General features: G+C 40.6%; 2 protein-coding genes across 28 annotated transcripts in view; both read left to right on the forward strand.

Moving 5' to 3' along the window:
• The window catches only part of LOC128694132 (uncharacterized), a 54829-nt gene extending 52758 nt beyond the window's left edge, over nt 1-2071 (forward strand). For all 21 annotated transcript variants that reach the window (XM_070093707.1, XM_070093721.1, XM_070093726.1 and 18 more), the window contains one exon: nt 483-2071. In XM_070093707.1, the coding sequence (XP_069949808.1) occupies nt 483-567 (85 nt within the window). In that variant the 3' untranslated portion in view covers nt 568-2071. The remainder of the gene's footprint in view (nt 1-482) is intronic.
• An 18920-nt stretch (nt 2072-20991) lies between these two features.
• Art1 (arginine methyltransferase 1) overlaps nt 20992-26046 on the forward strand; it is a 34676-nt gene continuing 29621 nt past the window's right edge. For 2 of the 7 annotated variants that reach the window (XM_053784381.2, XM_070093729.1), the window contains exon 1: nt 20992-21114. Coding sequence is in view for 3 of the 7 variants with exons in the window: in XM_053784376.2 (XP_053640351.1) it covers nt 21145-21189 (45 nt within the window). In the remaining 4 variants the exon portion in view is untranslated. Of the gene's footprint in view, nt 21362-21384; nt 21583-26046 lie in introns of those variants that run through there. The other 5 variants (XM_053784376.2, XM_053784377.2, XM_053784382.2 and 2 more) reach the window with 4 other exon arrangements.

The following is a 26046-nucleotide window of genomic DNA, read 5'->3' on the forward strand; positions in this document are numbered from 1 at the left end:
AAACCATTTGTCTCCATTCACTCCTATCAAACACGCTCACGCATGCCTGCTGGAAGTCCAAGCCCCTCGCACACAAAACCTCCTTTACCCCCTCCCTCCAACCCTTCCTAGGCCGACCCCTACCCCGCCTTCCTTCCACTACAGACTGATACACTCTTGAAGTCATTCTGTTTCGCTCCATTCTCTCTACATGTCCGAACCACCTCAACAACCCTTCCTCAGCCCTCTGGACAACAGTTTTGGTAATCCCGCACCTCCTCCTAACTTCCAAACTACGAATTCTCTGCATTATATTCACACCACACATTGATGTGTACAGAAATTATTGTACTTTCTGTGTTTTTACAAAACTAAGTAAAAGAAATTTTTTGCTCAATTAAGCAATGCGAGAGATAGAACAGTTTGTTTATGGAGGAAAGTTCAGTAATCATTAATACAGTAGCCCTTCACATACACTAATTAATCTCTGCCTTTCATTCCAGGATACACAGGAAATGGTACTATGAGAAAGTTGAAGTGGAAGGGACAAAATTAACCTGGACAAATGAATTTGTGAAGAAAAAATAATTTAGGCTATTTACTTCTTCATGACCTCAATGCTAGTGTTGGTAGGCATTCTTGTCACCATTAATGCATGCTATGGATGCTACATGCTGCATTTAATTGTGCACATGAAGTGATAAAATGCATTTTTTATGTAAGTACAATTTTTTGTTATATCTTAATAATTTTGGGTATCATTATACCGTGAAGCCTATCTCAGACCATGCCTCATGCATATCTGTAGCTCACTTACAGATGAACCCTCGTATGTACAGTAAGGCCCCAATTTACAGTGATCTGTAGTTACCATATTTGCTTCTGAATAGTGGGACTATTCATGACTATGGAAATATTACTTCAGTGAGCAAGATTGTATCAGTGTTCAATAAGGCTGGTTTATAAATGTTTTTTCTAAGCTAGTTTTTTTTTTACCAAATGCATTGATTGTGTGTATATACAGTGGACCCCCGCATAACGATCACCTCCGAATGCGACCAATTATGTAAGTGTATTTATGTAAGTGTGTTTGCACGTGTATGTTTGGGGGTCTGAAATGGACTAATCTACTTCACAATATTCCTTATGGGAACAAATTCGGTCAGTACTGGCACCTGAACATACTTCTGGAGTGAAAAAATATCGTTAACCGGGGGTCCACTGTACTTATTTTATACATGTGTGGAGAGTTTGTGAGGTTGGTCAAGACCTGTAGATTAAAAACAGTATGTTTACTTACCATACCCCGGCCGGGATTGAACCCGCGGTCAGAGAGTCTCAAAACTCCAGCCCGTTGCGTTAGCCACTAGACCAGCTAGCCACAATCTTATTGTGGCTAGCTGGTCTAGTGGCTAACGCGACGGGCTGGAGTTTTGAGACTCTCTGACCGCGGGTTCAATCCCGGCCGGGGTATGGTTTGTTTGCAATCGTGTCATTACGATTTCGTGAGTCAGTATGTTTACTTGATGGGGGGTAGCTGGTGGTCATGTTTATTACTGACTCTGTACAGAGGCTTAGATCACTTAATTCCACCACCCTCTTTCTTTCCCAATACATAACCCGGACATGCAGATGCCTTCACTACTATTTTCCTAGAGGTATACTGATACCTTGAACATTACAGCCTGGTCACAGACCAAGCCCTGAGCAATCAGTTAATAGTTCTGGGGATCATCGTCCCTATGACCCAATCATAGACTGGACCTAAATTGGAAAAGATATGTTAAGGAATTTAAGTTATTAAGAAATACTCTGGAAAATAAAGAGCAAATTGAGTGTAAAAAGTTACTAAGGTTTACAGGGCATTTTAATTAAACTTCAAAAACTAATTTTTTTTTAAGCAGAGTAGCATGGTATTATTTCTTAAAATAAAAATTGAAAATAAAATTGACATATTATTGACTGCATTTGATGTATAATGTCACTGTATTATTGATTGTATGTGATGTACAATGTCATGTCATTGTGTCTTTCAAGCCTCATATTTTCATCTTATTTACACAGATGTTTTAATAAAAAAAATGCAGGTGAATTGAAGTTGATTTACTAACCTATATATATATACCTATAGTCAACAACTTGAGTACCTTGAGAAGGAAGGAGGAGGACTCTTGACCCTAGGGACTGGAGCTACCCTCCTTCTCCTTGCATCAAACATTATTATTTGTCATTCCCCAGGCACAGCAGGACCCTTACAGGTTTAATACTTCCCACATATATAATATGAAAGCAGAACACAGTGTTGTCAGTAAAAAAAATCAAACTCGGTACATTGAAATACAAAATTTGGCTTGTCTGTGGCTGAAGGTGTTCTGAGTGTTCACATCCATCTGAAGGTGATGTGAGTGGTCACGCTCACTAAAGTTAATTTTGTCTCCAGGATGCGACCCACAACAGTCAACTAGCATCCGGGTGCCTACTTACTGCTAGATGAAAAGAGGTAGCAGTGTAAGGAAACATGCTCAATGTTTCACCCGTGCCAGGATCAATCCCTGGACCCTCAGTGTGTGAGCTGAAGATGCTAGATACAGTCCATCAGCATGAAAATTTGTAGGTGATTGAATAAGGCATTCTTGATTTATAAGCAGAAATTTAGGAAAAAGAAACTAAAAATGATACTGGGAAATGTTCCAAAAATAGAAAAGTATATTCTCACTAAATTTAAAAATGTCTTAAAAATGCAATTTTTTTTTTTTTTTGCAGTTTTGTTTTCTCATTTATATTCGACTTGAAATTCTCTACAATCCTATAAAAACAAATATTTTTATTTTTAAGAAAATTCAAATGGGTTTTACAAAAATTGACAAATTGGCCCAAAATCAATACAAAAATACTTCCATTTAGGATATACTAGTGTTTAGGGTTTGAAGCCAGTCAGAAGAGGCATTTTTTACTTAGCACATGGGAAACTATTTAAGAAAACTGAAATTTACATACCTCAAAGAAATGACAACCTGAGCTTTAATCAAGGCCACCAAAAGTAAAAGTTTGAAGCCGGTCTAAAAAGGTATTCTCCAATAATTCATCTGATTCTGACAATTCCAGGTTTTTAAACAATTTCAGAAAAATTTCAAATTTGCACCTAATCACTAAACTTATCACTATTAATATTTTGAAGTCAGGAAGAATTCTTTAGATACTGAATAGAACTGTATATCACTATTAATAAAACTGGCAAATAGGGACTTATACCAGCCAATAGCAGCATGAATCTTGTGTTCAGGAAACCATACCAGTCGCAAAATCTCTAAAGTCAAAGGATCATTCTCCAGTTCTAGTACAGGTTACGATGATTCCAAGCTTTTTAACTATTTTACTACATTAACAACTTTACCTGCACTTTCAAATTCAAATTCGAAGTTTATTCTCTATAAGGATTACAATGCTAAGTTTACAGAATTTGGTTATTGTGTGGTTTACATGTAGTAAAATACTAATTACACTGTTTTACATACCAAATAATCAAATCTGTGCCTACACACTTGAATTTCACTCTGCCATCATTGAATTAGGAGGCAGCTTTGTTTTTTTTAATATTCAGTAGCATGCTGTATGACTGGGGTGGGTTCAGCACTTAGTTTTTGATTATAATAATAATTTTTAATGTTCAAAGCTCTGCTACTGAGGATTTTGGTAGTTATCAGAACCATCCCAGGATTCTGGGAGTGGATTCAACAACTCTGGTCGTAGGACGCATCATGAACATCCCAATTGTTCCAGCAGTCTGGTCCTCATCACCATGCACAAGGGTTGAAAATTTGAAGCCAACTGGATGAGGTGTTCTCAAGTTGTGAGTAGAATAAAATTAAAAAGTTGGAGGAAGAAAAAAACACTGAGTACCATTTAAAGTTTTCAGGGATACCTAACTGCTGTAAATTACGTACTTTAAAATTATAATACATAAGAACATAAGAAAGGAGGAACACTGCAGCAGGCCTGTTGGCCCATACTAGGCAGGTCCTTTACAATTCATCCCACTAACAAACATTTGACCAACCCAATTCTCAAATCCAACCCCTCCCGCTCATGTACTTATCCAACCTAAATTTAAAACTACCCAACCTGACCAGCTGGGCTGTGGTTCATACATTGGTCTACGTGCAGCTAGTAGTAACAGTCTGGTTGATCTCAGTAGGCAGCCACGTCTAGAACATCTATGACACAGTAGGCTGCCAGGTCTAGAACACCTGCACAGTAGGCAGCCAAGTCTAGAACACCTACACAATAGGCAACCAGGTCTAGAACACCTACACAGTAGGCAGCCAGGTCTAGAATGCCTACACAGTAGGCAGCCAGGTCTAGAACACCTACACAATAGGCAGTCAGGTCTAGAACACTTACACAGTAGGCAGTCAGGCCTAGATTTTTTAGATTAGATTTTGCCACCAAAGTGGCTAGTTTATTGTGCACCCTATATCCACCCTGTTGGTAGCAGTGCAAGAGCATATGGATACACACAAGGCCTAGGAACTAGGCCCCAAAAGGGTTAACAGGTGTATACATATATGGGTTTATATCTACATATCTACAGTTCACTTATCTGTTACAAGCAAATTTAGGAAATTTGCTTATTATATCTGGTATCTTATTTTCATTAATAAGATATCTTGACATGTCACATAGGTTATTATACTGTATCTCTGTATTCCTCAATAAGTGGACAATTAAGCACATAGTGTTCAAGACAGTGACCATATGCCTGATCACATAATTTGCATTTAGTTTGATCATCATCTGTGTGTCTCCCAAACTGCCAGAAGTACTTGTAACCAAGCCTAAGCCTGGCCACTATAACATCAGTCAGTCTGTTCACATTGCAAGTTGCTCCATAAACATACTTATCTACGTTCATGTTATCATAGTGGGTTATAGATCTACTCAGGCTTCTAACTGCATTCCTGTAACAATTTACTTCTCTCCTAATATTATTCCTAATGCTAGACACAGATATACCAAAGTTATATTCTACATTCTCCTTCAGGGTACTCTTCTTGGCTAACATATCAACTTTATCATGAAGAAGTAGTCGAATGTGTGATGGGATCCATAGCAATTGTACATTAATTCCTTTGTCCCTGATTTTTGAGTGTCTATACCTGGCTTCTCCAATGAGCATGTTGTTGGAGTCATTATAGGAGTCAAGAGCCTTCAACGATGACATAGAATCAGTAATGATGCTAGAGTTAAGCTCAGTGTCATAAGTTTGCTTTAGCGGTAAACCTGTAGGATTATACAGCATGTGGGGGAGCAACGCTGTATAGCCCTTGTGGTTTAGCGCTTCTTTTTTATAATAATAATAATAATAATAATACAGTGGACCCCCGGTTAACGATATTTTTTCACTCCAGAAGTATGTTCAGGTGCCAGTACTGACGGAATTTGTTCCCATAAGGAATATTGTGAAGTAGATTAGTCCATTTCAGACCCCCAAACATACATGTACAAACGCACTTATATAAATACACTTACATAATTGGTCGCATTCGGAGGTGATCGTTATGCTGGGGTCCACTGTAATAATGTGGGGGATAGTATTCAAGTTTAATTCAAAGAACTGGAGCACAGATCCAATTCCCTAGATCAAGAGCCCCTCACCAGCATCAAAGAACCTCCCTTGAGGGGTACTAGGGGTCAAATTAGGTCATTTTTGTCCCAAGATGCAACCCACACCAGTCCACTAACACCCAGGTACTCATTTTACTGATGGGTGAACATAGACAACCGGTGTAAAGAAACACTCCCAATGTTTCTACCCTCGCTGGGAATCGACCCTTGCTGTGTGAAGCGAGAGCTTTAGAAAGCCTAAGAAAGACCACCCTGTTGGAAATAAGTCACCTTGTCTATTTTGGGTTTATCCTAGGTAATCTACACACATGCTGCTATGTATGATAATTTATGTACAGTGGACCCCCGGTTAACGATATTTTTTCACTCCAGAAGTATGTTCAGGTGCCAGTACTGACCGAATTTGTTCCCATAAGGAATATTGTGAAGTAGATTAGTCCATTTCAGACCCCCAAACATACACGTACAAACGCACTTACATAAATACACTTACATAATTGGTCGCATTCGGAGGTGATCGTTATGCGGGGGTCCACTGTAATTATTTATGTGTACCCCGGGCTATGCCTGCTGACCTGCTTCTTAAATATCACCCATACAACGTGTAATATTATATATATAATAATAATGTTAGTACACAAATAAAACTTTATATCACTAAAATTTTAAGATGTAAACTTATAGTTAATTATTTTATTAGTCGTCGTCTTATTGTCTATTATGTCACTCATAAATAAAATGTACAAAATCCAGGTAAGTAGAAATTACTGTAAATAGTATTATTATTATTATTATTATTAATATCTTTACTTCTACCAGTACAAGTACAAGGTATATAGGCCTAACTGACATCAATGAGCTGGTAGCGAAAGCTCTAGCTTCACACACGGAGGGCCCGAGTTCGATTCCCGGCGGGGTGGAAACATTTCGACGTGTTTCCTTACACCTGTTATCATGTTCACCTAGCAGAAAATAGGTAACTGAGTGTTAGTCAACTGGTGTGGGTCGCATCCTGGGGGATAAGATTTACGCACTGACTTTCTTGGGTTATCCTGGATGGCTAACCCTCCGGGGTTAAAAATACAAAGAAAATCTTATCTTTGTCTGACCTGGTAACACAACAACAGACCTGATCAATCAGGAGCAGCTACTGTTATCTACTACTCAAATGAACTAAAATGTATTAAATACACACACTCGGTGCATGTATATTGATAAATACACACTCGGTGCATGTATATTGATAAATACACACTCGGTGCATGTATACTGATAAATACACACTCGGTGCATGTATACTGAAATGCACACTCAGTGCATGTATACTGATAAATACACACTCAGTGCAGTATACTGATAAATACACACTCGGTGCATGTATACTGATAAATACACACTCGGTGCATGTATACTGATAATACACACTTGGTGCATGTATACTGATAATACACACTTGGTGCATGTATACTGATAAATACACACTCGGTTCATGTATACTGATAAATACACACTCGGTTCATGTATACTGATAAATACACACTCGGTGCATGTATACTGATAAATACACACTCGGTTCATGTATACTGATAATACACACTCGGTGCATGTATACTGATAAATGCACTCAGTGCATGTATACCGATAAATACACACACGGTGCATGTATACTGATAAATACACACCTCTCGGTGTATATTTGCTGAGAAATATCCATATTTCGGTGTATATGCCCTAAAAATATATGGAATAGGCTATAAATGCGTATAAAATTGACACGATGTAGAGTAGTATACGATTATTGACCAAGCAAGCAAGCAAGCAAGAAATACTCCAATTATAGGGATCGTCTTGGTATCCCGGTGGCCTGGTAACTAAAGCTCCCGCTTCACACACGGAGGGCCCGGGTTCGATTCCCGGCGGGGTGGTAACATTTCAGCGTGTTTCCTTACACCTGTTGTCCTGTTCACCTAGCAGCAAATAGGTACCTGGGTGTTAGTCGACTGGTGTGGGTCGCATCCTGGGGGACAAAATTGAGGACCCCAATGGAAATAAGTTAGACAGTCCTCGATAACGCACTGACTTTCATTTTTCTTTTTTAGGTCATCCTGCCTTGGTGGAATATAGCCAGTTTGTTGAAGAAAAGACCCCCTGCTGGGGTCCTTTTCAACAGGAACTCAAGTAGTTTGTAGGTCCAAGACCATCATGGTAACAAGAATTTGGTCTTTAACTGGCCACATTTCCAGTTTTGGTCTCCACTCTGGAACGCAGGAGGGAGAGATACATGATTATATACACCTGGAAAATCCTAGAGGGACTAGTACCGAACTTGCACACGAAAATCACTCACTACGAAAGCAAAAGACTTGACAGACGATGCACCATCCCTCCAATGAAAAGCAGGGGTGTCACTAGCACGTTAAGAGATCATAAAATAAGTGTCAGGGGCCCGAGACTGTTCAACTGCCTCCCAGCACACATAAGGGGGATTACCAACAGACCCCTGGCAGTCTTCAAGCTGGCACTGGACAAGCACCTAAAGTCAGTTCCTGATCAGCCGGGCTGTGGCTCGTACGTTGGTTTGCGTGCAGCCAGCAGCAACAGCCTGGTTGATCAGGCGCTGATCCACCAGGAGGCCTGGTCACAGACCGGGCCGCGGGGGCGTTGACCCCCGAAACTCTCTCCAGGTAAACTCCAGGTAAACACCAGCCGTAATAAGCGGTGAATGACACGAATGTTGCTAAATGGAAGCCTATACCTGGTTCCTGGTCAGTGTTGGTCTCGCCTACCAGGGTTCCAGACCAGTGATGGCCTCACCTACCAGGGTCCCAGACCAGTGTTGGTCTCACCTACTAGGGTCCCAGACTAGTGTTGGGCCTATCTACCAGGGTCCCAGACTAGTGTTGGTCTCACCTACCACGGTCACAGATCAGTGTTGGTCTCACCTACCAGGGTCCCAGACTAGTGTTGGTCTTACCTACCACGGTCACAGACCAGTGTTGGTCTCACCTACCAAGGTCCCAGACTAGTGTTGGTCTCACCTACTAGGGTCCCAGACTAGTGTTGGGCCTACCTACCAGGGTCCCAGACTAGTGTTGGTCTCACCTACCACGGTCACAGACCAGTGTTGGTCTCACCTACCACGGTCACAGACCAGTGTTGGTCTCACCTACCAGGGTCCCAGACTAGTGTTGGTCTCACCTACCAGGGTCCCAGACTAGTGTTGGTCTCACCTCAATTACTGGGAGCGCTTGAGGTTCCTAACCCCTCAAGGAAGGTTCCTTGATGTTGGTGAGGGGCTCTTGATTTAGGGAATTGGATCTGTGCTCCAGTTCCCCGAATTAAGCCTGAATGCCTTCCACATCCCCCCCCCAGGCGCTGTATAATCCTCCGGGTTTAGCGCTTCCCCCTTGATTATAATAATAATTGAGGTTCCAAAACCTGTATTCCCTGGAACGCAGGAGGGAGAGATACATGATTATATACACCTGGAAAATCCTAGAGGGACTAGTACCGAACTTGCACACGAAAATCACTCACTACGAAAGCAAAAGACTTGGCAGACGATGCACCATCCCTCCAATGAAAAGCAGGGGTGTCACTAGCACGTTAAGAGACCATACAATAAGTGTCAGGGGCCCGAGACTGTTCAACTGCCTCCCAGCACACATAAGGGGGATTACCAACAGACCCCTGGCAGTCTTCAAGCTGGCACTGGACAAGCACCTAAAGTCAGTTTCGGATCAGCCGGGCTGTGGCTCGTACGTTGGTTTGCGTGCAGCCAGCAGCAACAGCCTGGTTGATCAGGCTCTGATCCACCAGGAGGCCTGGTCACAGACCGGGCCGCGGGGGCGTTGACCCCCGGAACTCTCTCCAGGTAAACCTACCAGGGTCCCAGACCAGTGTTGGTCTCACCTACCAGGGTCCCAGACCAGTGTTGGTCTCACCTACCAGGGTCCCAGACCAGTGTTGGTCTCACCTACCAGGGTCCCAGACCAATAGGTACCTGGGTGTTAGTGGACTGGTGTGGGTCGCATCCTGGGACAAAACTGACATAATTTGTGGGAAATGCTCAGCATAACAAGGAGCCTTCTATACAGTAGTATGTCATTGATGTCAACTAGGCATGTATACCTTGTACATGTAATTTTAGAAGTAAATTTTAATTTAATTCGTGTTAAGCGCTAAACCCATGTGGGTCATTCAGCGCCAGGCATGGAGGCTTGATCCTCCGTCTCTGCTGAGCGTCAGAGAGGCACTTCCTGTTTGTACTCGCCTAATAAAGATATTATTACACGCTATATTATTTTATACTGTGCTTGCTGTGTTTCATCCTATATTCCTGTGTTACTTTCAAAGTTTCCTGCTGAGTTGCTATGTTACCCAGCAGCTTTATCTACTGTGTGTTGTGTTACTCTGTGTTTACCTGGAGAGGATTTCGGGGGTCAACGCCCCCGCGGCCCGGTCTGAGACCAGGCCTCATGGTGGATCAGGGTCTAATCAACCAGGTTGTTACTGCTGACCGTACGCAAGCTGACGTACAAACCACAGTGTAGAGTAGTGTTGTGCAGTGTAGTGTAGTGTTGTGCAGTGTTGTGCAGTGTAGTGTAGCGTTGTGCAGTGTTGTGTAGTGTTGTGTAGTGTAGTGTTGTGTAGTGTAGTGTAGTGTTGTGTAGTGTAGTGTTGTGTAGTGTAGTGTTGGGTAGTGTAGTGTTGTGCAGTGTAGTGAAGTGTTTGCAGTGTAGAGTTGTGTAGTGAAGTGTTGTGCAGTGTAGTGTAGTGTTGTGTTGTGTAGTGTAGTATTGTGCAGTGTAGTGTTGTGTAGTGCAGTGTTGTGCAGTGTAGTGAAGTGTTGTGCAGTGTAGTGTAGTGTTGCACAGTGTTTACCTGGAGTTTACCAGGAGAGAGTTCCAGGGGTCAACACCCCCGCGGCCCGGTCTGTGACCAGGCCTCCTGGTGGATCAGAGCCTGATCAACCAGGCTGTTGCTGCTGGCTGCATGCAAACCAACGTACGAGCCACAGCCCAGCTGGTCAGGAACTGACTTTAGGTGCTGTCCAGTGCCAGCTTGAAGACTGCCAGGGGTCTGTTGGTAATCCCCCTTATGTATGCTGGGAGGCAGTTAAACAGTCTCGGGCCCCTGACACTTATTGTATGGTCTCTTAACGTGCTAGTGACACCCCTGCTTTTCATTGGGGGGATGTTGCATCGTCTGCCAAGTCTTTTGCTTTCGTAGTGAGAGATTTTCGTGTGCAAGCTCGGTACTAGTCCCTCTAGGATTTTCCAGGTGTATATAATCATGTATCTCTCCCGCATGCGTTCCAGGGAATACAGTTTTAGGAACCTCAAGCGCTCCCAGTAACTGAGGTGTTTTATCTCCGTTATGCGCGCCGTGAAGGTTCTCTCTACATTTTCTAGGTCAGCAATTTCACCTGCCTTGAAAGGTGCTGTTAGTGTGCAGCAATATTCCAGCCTAGATAGAATAAGTGACCTGAAGAGTGTCATCATGGGCTTGGCCTCCCTAGTTTTGAAGGTTCTCATTATCCATTATCCAGTGTTGTGCAGTGTAGTGTTGTGTAGTGTAGTGTTGTGCAGTGTTGTGCAGTGTAGTGTAGTGTTGTCTTGTGCAGTGTAGTGTTGTGCAGTGTAGTGTAGTGCAGTATTGTGCAGTGTAGTGTAGTGTTGTGCAGTGTAGTGTTGTACAGTGTAGTGATGTGTGGTGTTGTGCAGTGCAGTGTAGTGTTGTGCAGTGTAGTGTAGTGTTGTGCAGTGTAGTGTAGTGTTATGCAGTGTAATGTGGTGTTATGCAGTGTAGTGCAGTGTTATGCAGTGTAGTGTAGTGTTGTGCAGTGTAGTGAAGTATTGTGCAGTGTAGTGAAGTGTTTTGCAGTGTAGTGTAGTGTTGTGTTGTGCAGTGTAGTGTTGTGCAGTGTTGTGGTGTAGTGTTGTGTAGTGTAGTGTTGTGCAGTGTAGTGTTGTGTAGTGTAGTGTTGTGCAGTGTAGTGAAGTATTGTGCAGTGTAGTGAAGTGTTTTGCAGTGTAGTGTAGTGTTGTGTTGTGCAGTGTAGTGTTGTGCAGTGTTGTGGTGTAGTGTTGTGTAGTGTAGTGTTGTGCAGTGTAGTGTTGTGTAGTGTAGTGTTGTGCAGTGTAGTGTTGTGCAGTGTAGTGTTGTGTAGTGTAGTGTTGTGCAGTGCAGTGTAGTGTTGTGCCGTGTAGTGTAGTGTAGTGCTGTGCAGTGTTGTGAAGTGTTGTGTAGTGTAGTGTTGTGCAGTGCAGTGTAGTGTTATGCAGTGTAGTGTAGTGTTGTGCAGTGTTGTGGTGTAGTGTTGTATAGTGTAGTGTTCTGCAGTGTAATGTGCAGCGTAGCGTTGTGTTGTGTAATGTTGTGTAGTTTAGTATTGTGTAGTGTACTGTAGTGTAGTGTTGTGTAGTGTTGTGCAGTGTAGTGTAGCGATGTGCAGTGTAGTGTTGTGCAGTGTAGTGTTGTGCAGTGTAGTGTTGTGTAGTGTTGTGCAGTGTAATGTAGCATTGTGCAGTGTAGTGTTGTGCAGTGTAGTGTAGTGTGGTGTAGTGTTGTGTAGTGTAGTGTTGTGCAGTGTTGTGCAGTTTTGTGTAGTGTAGTGTTGTTTAGTGTTGTGTAGTGTATTGTAGTGTTGTTTAGTGTAGTGTTTAGTGTTGTGTAGTGTAGTGTTGTTTAGTGTTGTGTAGCGTTGTTTAGTGTTGTGTAGCATTGTTTAGTGTTGTGTAGTGCATTGTAGTTTTGTTTAGTGTAGTGTAGTGTTGCTTAGTGTTGTGTAGTGTAGTGTTGTGCAGTGTAGTGTAGTGTTGTGCAGTGTAGTGTTGTGTAGTTTAGTGTTGTGCAGTGTAGTGTTGTGCAGTGTAGTGTAGTGTTGTGCATTGTAGTGTAGTGCAGTGTAGTGTAGTGTTGTGCAGTGTAGTGTAGTGTTGTGCAGTGTAGTGTTGTGCAGTGTAGTGTAGTGTAGTGTAGTGTAGTGTTGTGCAGTGCAGTGTAGTGTAGTGTTGTGCAGTGTAGTGTAGTTTAGTGTAGTATAGTTTAGTGTTGTGTAGTGTAGTGTTGTGCAGTGTTGTGTAGTGTAGTGTAGTGTTGTGCAGTGTAGTGTAGTGTTGTGTAGTGTAGTGTAGTATAGTTTAGTGTTGTGTAGTGTAGTGCAGTGTAGTGTTGTGTAGTGTTGTGTAGTGTAGTGTAGCGTTCAGTGTAGTTATGTAGTGTAGTGTTGTGCAGTGTAGTGTAGTGTAGTTTAGTGTAGTATAGTTTAGTGTTGTGTTTACCTGGAGAGAGTTCCGGGGGTCAACGCCCCCGCGGCCCGGTCTGTGACCAGGCCTCCTTGTGGATCAGAGCCTGATCAACCAGGCTGTTGCTGCTGGCTGCACGCAAACCAACGTACGAGCCACAGCCCGGCTGATCCGGAACTGACTTTAGGTGCTTGTCCAGTGCCAGCTTGAAGACTGCCAGGGGTCTGTTGGTAATCCCCCTTATGTGTGCTGGGAGGAAGTTGAACAGTCTCGGGCCCCTGACACTTATTGTATGGTCTCTTAACGTGCTAGTGACACCCCTGCTTTTCATTGGGGGGATGGTGCATCGTCTGCCAAGTCTTTTGCTTTCGTAGTGAGTGATTTTCGTGTGCAAGTTCAGTACTAGTCCCTCTAGGATTTTCCAGGTGTATATAATCATGTATCTCTCCCTCCTGCGTTCCAGGGAATACAGATTTAGGAACCTCAAGCGCTCCCAATAATTGAGGTGTTTTATCTCCGTTATGCGTGCCGTGAAAGTTCTCTGTACATTTTCTAGGTCGGCAATTTCACCTGCCTTGAAAGGTGCTGTTAGTGTGCAGCAATATTCCAGCCTAGATAGAACAAGTGACATGAAGAGTGTCATCATGGGCTTGGCATCCCTAGTTTTGAAGGTTCTCATTATCCATCCTGTCATTTTTCTAGCAGATGCGATTGATACAATGTTATGATCCTTGAAGGTGAGATCCTCCGACATGATCACTCCCAGGACTTTGACGTTGGTGTTTCGCTCTATTTTGTGGCCAGAATTTGTTTTGTACTCTCATGAAGATTTAATTTCCTCGTGTTTACCATATCTGAGTAATTGAAATTTCTCATCGTTGAACTTCATATTGTTTTCTGCAGTCCACTGAAAGATTTGGTTGATGTCCGCCTGGAGCCTTGCAGTGTCTGCAATGGAAGACACTGTCATGCAGATTCGGGTGTCATCTGCAAAGGAAGACACGGTGCTGTGGCTGACATCCTTGTCTATGTCGGATATGAGGATGAGGAACAAGATGGGAGCGAGTACTGTGCCTTGTGGAACAGAGCTTTTCACCGTAGCTGCCTCGGACTTTACTCTGTTGACGACTACTCTCTGTGTTCTGTTAGTGAGGAAATTATAGATACATCGACCGACTTTTCCTGTTATTCCTTTAGCACGCATTTTGTGCGCTATTACGCCATGGTCACACTTGTCGAAGGCTTTTGCAAAGTCTGTATATATTACATCTGCATTCTTTTTGTCTTCTAGTGCATTTAGGATCTTGTCGTAGTGATCCAATAGTTGAGACAGACAGGAGCGACCTGTTCTAAACCCATGTTGCCCTGGGTTGTGTAACTGATGGTTTTCTAGATGGGTGGTGATCGTGCTTCTTAGTGTAGTATAGTTTAGTGTAGTGTAGTGTAGTATAGTTTAGTGTAGTGTAGTGCAGTGTAATATAGTTTAGTGTAGTGTAGTGTAGTATAGTTTAGTGTAGTTTAGTATAGTTTAGTGTAGTGTAGTATAGTTTAGTGTAGTGTAGTATAGTTTAGTGTAGTGTAGTGTAGTATATTTTAGTGTAGTGTAGTGTAGTATAGTGCAGTGTAGTGTATAGTTTAGTGTAGTGTAGTATAGTTTAGTGTAGTGTAGTGTAGTATAGTTTAGTGTTTACCTGGAGTTTACCTGGAGAGAGTTTCGGGGGTCAACGCCCCCGCGGCCCGGTCTGTGACCAGGCCTCCTGGTGGATCAGCGCCTGATCAACCAGGCTGTTGCTGCTGGCTGCACGCAAACCAACGTACGAGCCACAGCCCGGCTGATCAGGAACTGACTTTAGGTGCTTGTCCAGTGCCAGCTTGAAGACTGCCAGGGGTCTGTTGGTAATCCCCCTTATGTGTGCTGGGAGGCAGTTGAACAGTCTCGGGCCCCTGACACTTATTGTATGGTCTCTTAACGTGCTAGTGACACCCCTGCTTTTCATTGGGGGGATGGTGCATCGTCTGCCAAGTCTTTTGCTTTCGTAGTGAGTGATTTTCGTGTGCAAGTTCGGTACTAGTCCCTCTAGGATTTTCCAGGTGTATATAATCATGTATCTCTCCCTCCTGCGTTCCAGGGAATACACGTTTAGAAACCTCAAGCGCTCCCAGTAATTGAGGTGTTTTATCTCCGTTATGCGTGCCGTGAAAGTTCTCTGTACATTTTCTAGGTCGGCAATTTCACCTGCCTTGAAAGGTGCTGTTAGAGTGCAGCAATATTCCAGCCTAGATAGAACAAGTGACCTGAAGAGTGTCATCATGGGCTTGGCCTCCCTAGTTTTGAAGGTTCTCATTATCCATCCTGTCATTTTTCTAGCAGATGCGATTGATACAATGTTATGGTCCTTGAAGGTGAGATCCTCCGACATAATCACTCCCAGGTCTTTGACGTTGGTGTTTCGCTCTATTTCGTGGCCAGAATTTGTTTTGTACTCTGATGAAGATTTAATTTCCTCATGTTTACCATATCTGAGTAATTGAAATTTCTCATCGTTGAACTTCATATTGTTTTCTGCAGCCCACTGAAAGATTTGGTTGATGTCCGCCTGGAGCCTTGCAGTGTCTGCAATGGAAGACACTGTCATGCAGATTCGGGTGTCATCTGCAAAGGAAGACACGGTGCTGTGGCTGACATCCTTGTCTATGTCGGATATGAGGATGAGGAACAAGATGGGAGCGAGTACTGTGCCTTGTGGAACAGAGCTTTTCACCGTAGCTGCCTCGGACTTTACTCTGTTGACGACTACTCTCTGTGTTCTGTTAGTGAGGAAATTATAGATCCATCGACCGACTTTTCCTGTTATTCCTTTAGCACGCATTTTGTGCGCTATTATGCCATGGTCACACTTGTCGAAGGCTTTTGCAAAGTCTGTATATATTACATCTGCATTCTTTTTATCTTCTAGTGCATTTAGGACCTTGTTGTAGTGATCCAATAGTTGAGACAGACAGGAGCGACCTGTTCTAAACCCATGTTGCCCTGGGTTGTGTAACTGATGGGTTTCTAGATGGGTGGTGATCTTGCTTCGTAGGACCCTTTCAAAGATTTTTATGATATGGGATGTTAGTGCTATTGGTCTGTAGTTCTTTGCTGTTGCTTTACTGCCCCCTTTGTGGAGTGGGGCTATGTCTGTTGTTTTTAGTAACTGTGGGACGACCCCCGTGTCCATACTCCCTCTCCATAGGATGGAAAAGGCTCGTGATAGGGACTTCTTGTAGTTCTTAATGAACACGGAGTTCCATGAGTCTGGCCCTGGGGCAGAGTGCATGGGCATGTCATTTATCGCCTGTTCGAAGTCATTTGGCGTCAGGATAACATCGGATTGGCTTGTGTTAATCAAATTTTGTGGCTCTCTCATAAAAAATTCATTTTGATCATCGACTCTCAGTCTGGTTAGCGGCTTGCTAAAAACTGAGTCATATTGGGACTTGAGTAGCTCACTCATTTCCTTGCTGTCATCTGTGTAGGACCCATCTTGTTTAAGTAGGGGCCCAATACTGGATGTTGTTCTCGACTTTGATTTGGCATAGGAGAAGAAATATTTTGGGTTTCTTTCGATTTCATTTATGGCTTTTAGTTCTTCCCGCGATTCCTGACTCCTAAAGGATTCTTTTAGCTTAAGTTCGATGCTTGCTATTTCTCTGACCAGTGTCTCCCTACGCATTTCAGATATATTGACCTCTTTTAGCCGCTGTTATTCTTTTCCGTCGCCTGTAAAGGGAGCGCCTGTCTCTTTCAATTTTACATCTACTCCTCCTTTTTCTTAGAGGAATAAGCCTTGTGCATACATCGAGTGCCACCGAGTTAATCTGTTCTAGGCATAAGTTGGGGTCTGTGTTGCTTAGTATATCTTCCCAGCCTATATCGGTTAGGACTTGGTTTACTTGGTCCCACTTTATGTTTTTGTTATTGAAGTTGAATTTGGTGAATGCTCCCTCGTGACTAGTGTAGTGTAGTATAGTTTAGTGTAGTGTAGTGTAGTATAGTGTAGTGTAGTATAATTTAGTGTAGTGTAGTGTAGTATATTTTAGTGTAGTGTAGAGTAGTATAGTTTAGTGTAGTGTAGTGTAGTATAGTTTAGTGTAGTGTAGTATAGTTTAGTGTAGTGTAGTATAGTTTAGTGTAGTGTAGTATAGTTTAGTGTAGTGTAGTGTAGTATAGTGCAGTGTAGTGTAGTATAGTTTAGTGTAGTGTAGTATAGTTTAGTGTAGTGTAGTGTAGTATAGTTTAGTGTAGTGTAGTGTAGTATAGTTTAGCATAGTGTAGTGTAGTATAGTTTAGCATAGTGTAGTGTAGTATAGTTTAGTGTAGTGTAGTGTAGTATAGTTTAGTGTAGTGTAGTGTAGTATAGTTTAGTGTAGTGTAGTATAGTTTAGTGTAGTGTAGTGTAGTGTAGAATAGTTTAGTGTAGTGTAGTATAGTGTAGTGTAGTATAGTTTAGTGTAGTGTAGTGTAGTGTAGTATAGTTGTAGTGTAGTGTAGTATAGTTTAGTGTAGTGTAGTGTAGTATAGTTTAGTGTAGTGTAGTGTAGTATAGTTTAGTGTAGTGTAGTGTAGTATAGTTTAGTGTAGTGTAGTATAGTTTAGTGTAGTGTAGTTTAGTGTAGTGTAGTGTAGTGTAGTATAGTTTAGTGTAGTGTAGTATAGTTTAGTGTAGTGTAGTGTAGTATAGTTTAGTGTAGTGTAGTGTAGTATAGTTTAGTGTAGTGTAGTGTAGTGTAGTATAGTGTAGTGTAGTATAGTTTAGTGTAGTGTAGTGTAGTATAGTTTAGTGTAGTGTAGTGTAGTATAGTTTAGTGTAGTGTAGTGTAGTATAGTTTAGTGTAGTGTAGTGTAGTATAGTTTAGTGTAGTGTAGTATAGTTTAGTGTAGTGTAGTATAGTTTAGTTTAGTGTAGTATAGTTTAGTGTAGTGTAGTTTAGTGTAGTGTAGTGTAGTATAGTTTAGTGTAGTGTAGTATAGTTTAGTGTAGTGTAGTGTAGTATAGTTTAGTGTAGTGTAGTATAGTTTAGTGTAGTGTAGTGTAGTATAGTGCAGTGTAGTGTAGTATAGTTTAGTGTAGTGTAGTATAGTTTAGTGTAGTGTAGTGTAGTATAGTTTAGTGTAGTGTAATGTAGTATAGTTTAGCATAGTGTAGTGTAGTATAGTTTAGCATAGTGTAGTGTAGTATAGTTTAGTGTAGTGTAGTATAGTTTAGTGTAGTGTAGTGTAGTATAGTTTAGTGTAGTGTAGTGTAGTATAGTTTAGTGTAGTGTAGTGTAGTGTAGAATAGTTTAGTGTAGTGTAGTATAGTTTAGTGTAGTGTAGTGTAGTGTAGTATAGTTGTAGTGTAGTGTAGTATAGTTTAGTGTAGTGTAGTGTAGTATAGTTTAGTGTAGTGTAGTATATTTTAGTGTAGTGTAGTGTAGTATAGTTTAGTGTAGTGTAGTATAGTTTAGTGTAGTGTAGTTTAGTGTAGTGTAGTGTAGTGTAGTATAGTTTAGTGTAGTGTAGTGTAGTATAGTTTAGTGTAGTGTAGTGTAGTATAGTTTAGTGTAGTGTAGTGTAGTATAGTTTAGTGTAGTGTAGTGTAGTATAGTTTAGTGTAGTGTAGTGTAGTATAGTTTAGTGTAGTGTAGTGTAGTATAGTTTAGTGTAGTGTAGTATAGTTTAGTGTAGTGTAGTATAGTTTAGTGTAGTGTAGTATAGTTTAGTGTAGTGTAGTTTAGTGTAGTGTAGTGTAGTATAGTTTAGTGTAGTGTAGTATAGTTTAGTGTAGTGTAGTGTAGTATAGTTTAGTGTAGTGTAGTGTAGTATAGTTTAGTGTAGTGTAGTGTAGTGTAGTGTAGTGTAGTATAGTGTAGTGTAGTATAGTTTAGTGTAGTGTAGTGTAGTATAGTTTAGTGTAGTGTAGTGTAGTATAGTTTAGTGTAGTGTAGTATAGTTTAGTGTAGTGTAGTGTAGTATAGTTTAGTGTAGTGTAGTGTAGAATAGTTTAGTGTAGTGTAGTGTAGTATAGTTTAGTGTAGTGTATTGTAGTATAGTTTAGTGTAGTGTAGTGTAGTATAGTGTAGTGTAGTGCAGTATAGTTTAGTGTAGTGTAGTGTAGTATAGTTTAGTGTAGTGTAGTGTAGTATAGTTTAGTGTAGTGTAGTGTAGTGTAGTATAGTTTAGTGTAGTGTAATGTTGTATAGTTTAGTGTAGTGTAGTATAGTTTAGTGTAGTGTAATGTAGTATAGTTTAGTGTAGTGTAGTGTAGTATAGTTTAGTGTAGTGTAGTGTAGTATAGTGTAGTGTAGTGTAGTATAGTGTAGTGTAGTGTAGTGTAGTGTAGTGTAGTATAGTTTAGTGTAGTGTAGTGTAGTATAGTTTAGTGTAGTGTAGTGTAGTATAGTTTAGTGTAGTGTAGTGAAGTATAGTTTAGTGTAGTGTAGTGTAGTATAGTGCAGTGTAGTGTAGTATAGTTTAGTGTAGTGTAGTGTAGTATAGTTTAGTGTAGTGTAGAGTAGTATAGTTTAGTATAGTGTAGTGTAGTGTAGTATAGTTTAGTGTAGTGTAGTATAGTTTAGTGTAGTGTAGTATAGTTTAGTGTAGTGTAGTATAGTTTAGTGTAGTGTAGTGTAGTATAGTTTAGTGTAGTGTAGTGAAGTATAGTTTAGTGTAGTGTAGTATAGTTTAGTGTAGTATAGTTTAGTGTAGTGTAGTATAGTTTAGTGTAGTGTAGTATAGTTTAGTGTAGTGTAGTATAGTTTAGTGTACAGATCACTCTTTGATGTTCCTCGTGTCCATCTCATGCTATGCAAAAAGTCAATGCACATAAAAGGCCCTAAAATCTGGAATTCATTACCTGTAAATATAAAAGAAACACTACCTGTTTATAAATTCAAGTCTCTTCTCAAAGATCACTTACTCACTCAAAACCAAATAAATACTGAATAACTGAACCTTATAAATTGTATATCCTATATGTTACTCACAATTATATCACACAAATGTTAAACCTAGGACCCAATCTAACTTTATTATTTTTTTAAATACACTACCTAACAGAATACTCCATTCGACTGAATGTACAGCAATGCAAGCAACCATATGACCTGTCTTTGTAATACTCATTTGTGCTTTATAGTTATCTGTTTACAATAATGTTTTATCACTGATTTCATCATTGCTTAGTTAATCTTAAGTAAATTTTAAGCCAGCCCGTAATGCTATGCATATAAGTGGCTTTGGCATGCTGCTCTTACCTGCTCTTAATGTAGTGTAGTGCAGTGTAGTATAGTTTAGTGTAGTGTAGTACAGTTTAGTTTAGTGTAGTGTAGTATAGTGTAGTGTAGTGTAGTATAGTGTAGTGTAGTGTAGTATAGTTTAGTTTAGTGTAGTGTAGTGTAGTATAGTTTAGTGTAGTGTAGCGTAGTATAGTTTAGTGTAGTGTAGTATAGTTTAGTGTAGTATAGTTTAGTGTAGTGTAGTGTAGTATAGTTTAGTGTAGTATAGTTTAGTGTAGTGTAGTGTAGTATAGTTTAGTGTAGTATAGTGTAGTGTAGTATAGTATAGTTTAGTGTAGTATAGTATAGTTTAGTGTAGTGTAGTGTAGTATAGTTTAGTGTTGTGTAGTATAGTTTAGTATAGTATAGTTTAGTGTAGTGTAGTATAGTTTAGTGTAGTGTAGTATAGTTTAGTGTAGTATAGTATAGTTTAGTGTAGTGTAGTATAGTTTAGTGTAGTATAATATAGTTTAGTGTAGTGTAGTATAGTTTAGTGTAGTGTAGTATAGTTTAGTGTAGTGTAGTATAGTTTAGTATAGTATAGTTTAATGTAGTGTAGTATAGTTTAGTGTAGTATAATATAGTTTAGTGTAGTGTAGTGTAGTATAGTTTAGTGTAGTGTAGTGTAGTATAGTTTAGTGTAGTGTAGTGTAGTGTAGTATAGTTTAGTGTAGTATAGTTTAGTGTAGTGTAGTATAGTTTAGTGTAGTGTAGTATAGTTTAGTGTAGTGTAGTATAGTTTAGTGTAGTGTAGTATAGTTTAGTGTAGTGTAGTATAGTTTAGTGTAGTGTAGTATAGTTTAGTGTAGTGTAGTATAGTTTAGTGTAGTGTAGTATAGTTTAGTGTAGTGTATAGTGTAGTGTAGAAATATTCATATATATATATATTAGATACAGAGTATGGTGGGCGGCGCATGGCTCTGCTCACCTCCTCGTCCTCAAGTCTTCAAGGCCCTAAACGGTATGCTGGATTCTTAATTTTAACACCAACATGTCCCTTACAGAGACCATGAACCTTTTAAAGATACAAGATGTGGTACGTAGCATGCAGTACAGCTTCGCACGGAGCACTAGGGTTATACTGTAAGTAGGTTTAGGGGTTAATAGGCGTGTAAAATAAGGTTTGAAGTGGTAGGTGGAGGTGGGGGTGGGTCGGGCCGCCGCCGCCGCCGCCGTCACTCCTGCGCATCATGGCTGAACAAATGGAAGTAAGTTGCCGCATGCATTTCCTCCTCTTACTTACACTCCTCGTGGTGTTCTGTGCTCTCCCCTGCCTCACTCTACCTCAGCCTGGCCTCCCCACACGCCCAGCTCGGCCTCCAGGGAGCTACATACACGCTGATTGACTGGGTTATTTAAATGTGTTAGAGGTTGGCGCCACGTGAATCTCCTCATCGACCCACAACAAAGACACCACACTTAGTCTTGTGTAAGTTTATGTCACTTTACACCACATTTACTGCATCTCCAGCCATCTCCACCACTGCTGCACCTCCAACACTCCCTCCACCACCACCACAGTAACTTACCTACTTATCAAGACCTTTTATCTTTGTATTATTCTCCCTCGAATCATTTGGCCGATTTTTTTTATTTTTTTAAAATGTTATAAACCGTATGCACTCATTATTTAGTTTATTTTTATTAAGATTCTTTGCCTTTAGGTCATGTGTGATCAAAATTTGGGACAGATACAGTAAATAGGTATTGGATAAGTAATTTATTTTTTATATATGATCGTGGTCACTTTTTATGCTCTTACGGCCATTGTAATTAAAATAATTTATAATAAATAATCCCCGGTAACTTAACATCGTGTAGAAAGTCTTACTAGGCTGCTAAGATCATTCTACTTTATTAAAGGAGAAAGTCTGAGACTACCCCAGGCTACACTCTAGGTATTAACACAGTAAATGACATTATTATAATTATGTATGTAATGGCTTATATTCATTTATTTAGTGGAATTGGCATCTTGCATTAATTATTAAGGATTACTTTTGAGACTCGTTTAGAGAGCACACTTATAGAGTTGGCAAAATAAAGCTGCGAGTTCAAATACATGATTTAGGCTTATTTAAATTTAGGTTATGTTATTTTAGTGCTTACTGATATATTCACAAAATTCATGTGTGATAGAATCTTCACCTGTGAGAAATGGTCTGGTGATACCAACTAGGTGTGGAAAAAGACATTTGTGTACATTTCAGGGCATTTATTAAAGGAAATTTATTGTCACAAGAGGCTTCTTCAGTCCTAAAGAAGCCACTTGTAGCTAAACATTGGGAGACGTTTCGCTACGAGTGGCTTCTTTTTCCATATCTGTATTAATATATCAGACATACTGAGCAGCAAGCTCTAACCTAATATGACCTAACCTAATTTAACCTGTATTCTGTTCTTGTATAACTTGTGATTATCGTATTTTGCGGCATATAACACATTTCATAAAAAAAATAAAACATTTTTATTTTTGGACATTGTGGATAAGTTTCAGATTAGGGTCTGGACAGTGAAAGGATTAAATCCACCTTTTAACCCTTTCACTGTCCAGACCTCTGAAATTAATATGGCTTTCAGTGTCTGCTTTAAAACAAAATGATTTCTTTTGAAATGGTAGATAATCTTTTTCTGAAGGTAATGATAAAAGTACGAAATATGATGGGAAACTTATGGAGTGATGCCATCGCAAAGTTAGCAGTTGGGAGTAATTTCTGCATCAGTGATTTTGCCCATTTGGAGTCCTATTTTAAGCCAATTACATTGATCCATTTAACCAAATTCTTAACTATTTTGCTGGTATACTTTGCATCCTGCTGATTGAGCACAAGAAGCTGCTTATTCATTTATTACAGGTACCCTATAAAGTGCACAGAAGTTGGTAAATTTGGCCAGTTTTTGAAGGTTTACTGTATTTTCCAGATAAACAGACCTGGGGGAGGGAGGGTTGTTAGGGCACCTTATGTCATCAGGGAAATTTCCAAAAAAATCTAATATTTCTGTTACATTGAGCACAATGTCAGAGGATGCCAAGAAACAGCCAATGAAACCATAAAAAACCATCCTAGAAAACCTCAGTCATTTCTAAACCAGTCAAAGTTTTGCTTTTTCCATCATGCATCATGTGGGGGCAGGATTTTTTATACTGTGCACTTGCCATGCACCCATTCTCTCGTATTTACGCCAAAATTTACAGCTCACAATTTATCCGAATGAACTGGGCTTATGACGTAGAACTACGCGAGGGACTCTGGCTTCATTGATGTTATTCTACGTGATGGCCACTGCAAGGGTTAAGAGGTACATTGATTCTAGTGAAAGGCTCTTGAACCAAGAAGTTGAAACTACCTTCCCTCTTTAAATCTGATTACGTACCCTCAATTCGTCAGGTTCTGTATGACCCTCCTATGGTTTTAGTATTTTCCCATAATTATAATAGCATCCAATGTTCAGCAAATAAAACATGTGCAATTATGATAGTGTACAAATACTAATACGTGCATACATTCAGTATCCTTTCAGTTTGGGTGAATTTCATATGCTGTACAAGTATCCCTCCTTTTAACATAAGTTTGGTTAGTTCAAGTTTGGCAGTGTTAGATAAAATTTAGTTTGGATTTATAACCCAGAGGGTTAGCCACCCAGGATAACCAATAGTTGAATTCTCATCAGGGACTGTCTGTCTTATTTCCATTGAGGTCCTATAATCCTTTTCCACAGGCTGTGACCCACAACAGTCAACTAACACCCAGGTACCTACCTGCTTATAGATAAGTGAATGAGCAGCAGGTCTAAGGAAACATGCTTGATGTTTCCATCCTTGCCTGATGTTTCCACCCTTGCTGGGGATCGAACCATGGACACTCGGTATGTGAGCTGAGTGTGCTATCTGAGCCAAAATAAGATTTGTTCAGATTTTTAACCTGGGGGGGGGGGGGTTAGCTACCCAGGGTAACCCAGTGAAATCAGCATATCATCAGGAACTGTCTGTCTGATTTCCATTGGGGTCCTTTAATCACTTTCTCTCAGGATGTGACCCACACCAGTCAATTAATACCCAGCATGGGTGATGAATGTTGCAGCGAGGAGAAGGCTGGAGGCAGTGGAGATGTCATGTCTGAGGGCAATGTGTGGTGTGAATATAATGCAGAGAATTCGTAGTTTGGAAGTTAGGAGGAGGTGCGGGATTACCAAAACTGTTGTCCAGAGGGCTGAGGAGGGGTTGTTGAGGTGGTTCGGACATGTGGAGAGAATGGAGCGAAACAGAATAACTTCAAGAGTGTATCAGTCTGTAGTGGAAGGAAGGCGGGGTAGGGGTCGGCCTAGGAAAGGTTGGAGGGAGGGGGTAAAGGAGGTTTTGTGTGCGAGGGGCTTGGACTTCCAGCAGGCATGCGTGAGCGTGTTTGATAGGAGTGAATGGAGACAAATGGTTTTTAATACATGACGTGCTGTTGGAGTGTGAGCAAAGTAACATTTATGAAGGGGTTCAGGGAAACCGGCAGGCCGGACTTGAGTCCTGGAGATGGGAAGTACAGTGCCTGCACTCTGAAGGAGGGGTGTTAATGTTGCAGTTTAAAAACTGTAGTGTAAAGCACCCTTCTGGCAAGACAGTGATGGAGTGAATGATGGTGAAAGTTTTTCTTTTTCGGGCCACCCTGCCTTGGTGGGAATCGGCCAGTGTGATAATAAAATAAATAATTGCCTACTTACTGCTAGGTGAACAGAGGGTGGGCAAGCATGACATATGTTTCGACCTATGTCAGGGATTGAATTTTGGACAGCGTGTGAGGCGAGTACATTGCCATCAGTGTGTTATTACTACTACTATCTGGTATGCCTGAAATATCCTTTGCTTATGTTGCGAATCGACGGAATTGGTGATTTTACAACGCCAGACACTTGTGTTGTCTTCATGATGCATGCACCACCTTTCAGCATCTCAATTGCCTCCCAGTTTTCCACACTAGGCATAGTTTCATGCTTAATCTTCTTCCTTGCTGCACAAGCATCACCTGCATCTTGCTTGGAAGACATGATAAATAGCTAGAGATGAGATGACGCAGTGAAAGGAAGGAAAAATGGAGCAATATGCACACAGCTAAAAATCATATGGTACATGTCTGCCACTTGTACAGCCTCTTGCAATTACTGGACCACTGTGATGTAATCTTGGATACACTGGAAGATAAACAGTATGCAGATGTACATGTATATGCAAACTTTGCAAAAGTCTGACAAGAGTGACCATGGTGCAATAGCGCAAAAAATGTATGCTAGAGGAATAACTGGAAAGGTGGGCAAATGGATCTTTAACTTTTTAACCAATAGAACACAAGAAGTAACGGTAGAGAGAGTTAAGTCCGAGGCTGCCACAGTGAAAAACTTGTTCCTCAAGGTATAGTACTCACCCCCATCCTTTTCCTCATCTTCACATTGCATGTAGACAGATACATAAACCATAGTACCTTGTCTTTTGCAGACAATGCTAGAATCTGCATGAATGTCATTGAGGACATGGTAAATCTCCAAACGGATATAAACGAGCTTTTCAAATGGGCTTTGAAAAGCAATGTGATGTTCAATGATGATGAATTTCAGTTACTCTGTTATGGAAAACTTGAAATAATTAGAACTGAGTACAATCTCTCCTGTTTACCAACACCTCGGACTTACGACGGGCTCTCTGACCAATATTTTTACCTAAATAATTTATATTAGAGCTTATTTCCTCTATTCTGTTTATTTCAATATACAGTACACTACTGTATAAACATTTAAAAATATACCAGAAATGTTATAAGTGGTGCAAAGGTGACAGTAAAACAATATTAAAGATGGTTGACACACACCCACTACCATTATAGTATGCTCCTCACTTAGCGACAAATTCGTT

The sequence above is a fragment of the Cherax quadricarinatus genome, chromosome 43 (assembly GCF_038502225.1).
Source record: "Cherax quadricarinatus isolate ZL_2023a chromosome 43, ASM3850222v1, whole genome shotgun sequence".
Lineage (NCBI taxonomy): Eukaryota > Metazoa > Arthropoda > Malacostraca > Decapoda > Parastacidae > Cherax > Cherax quadricarinatus.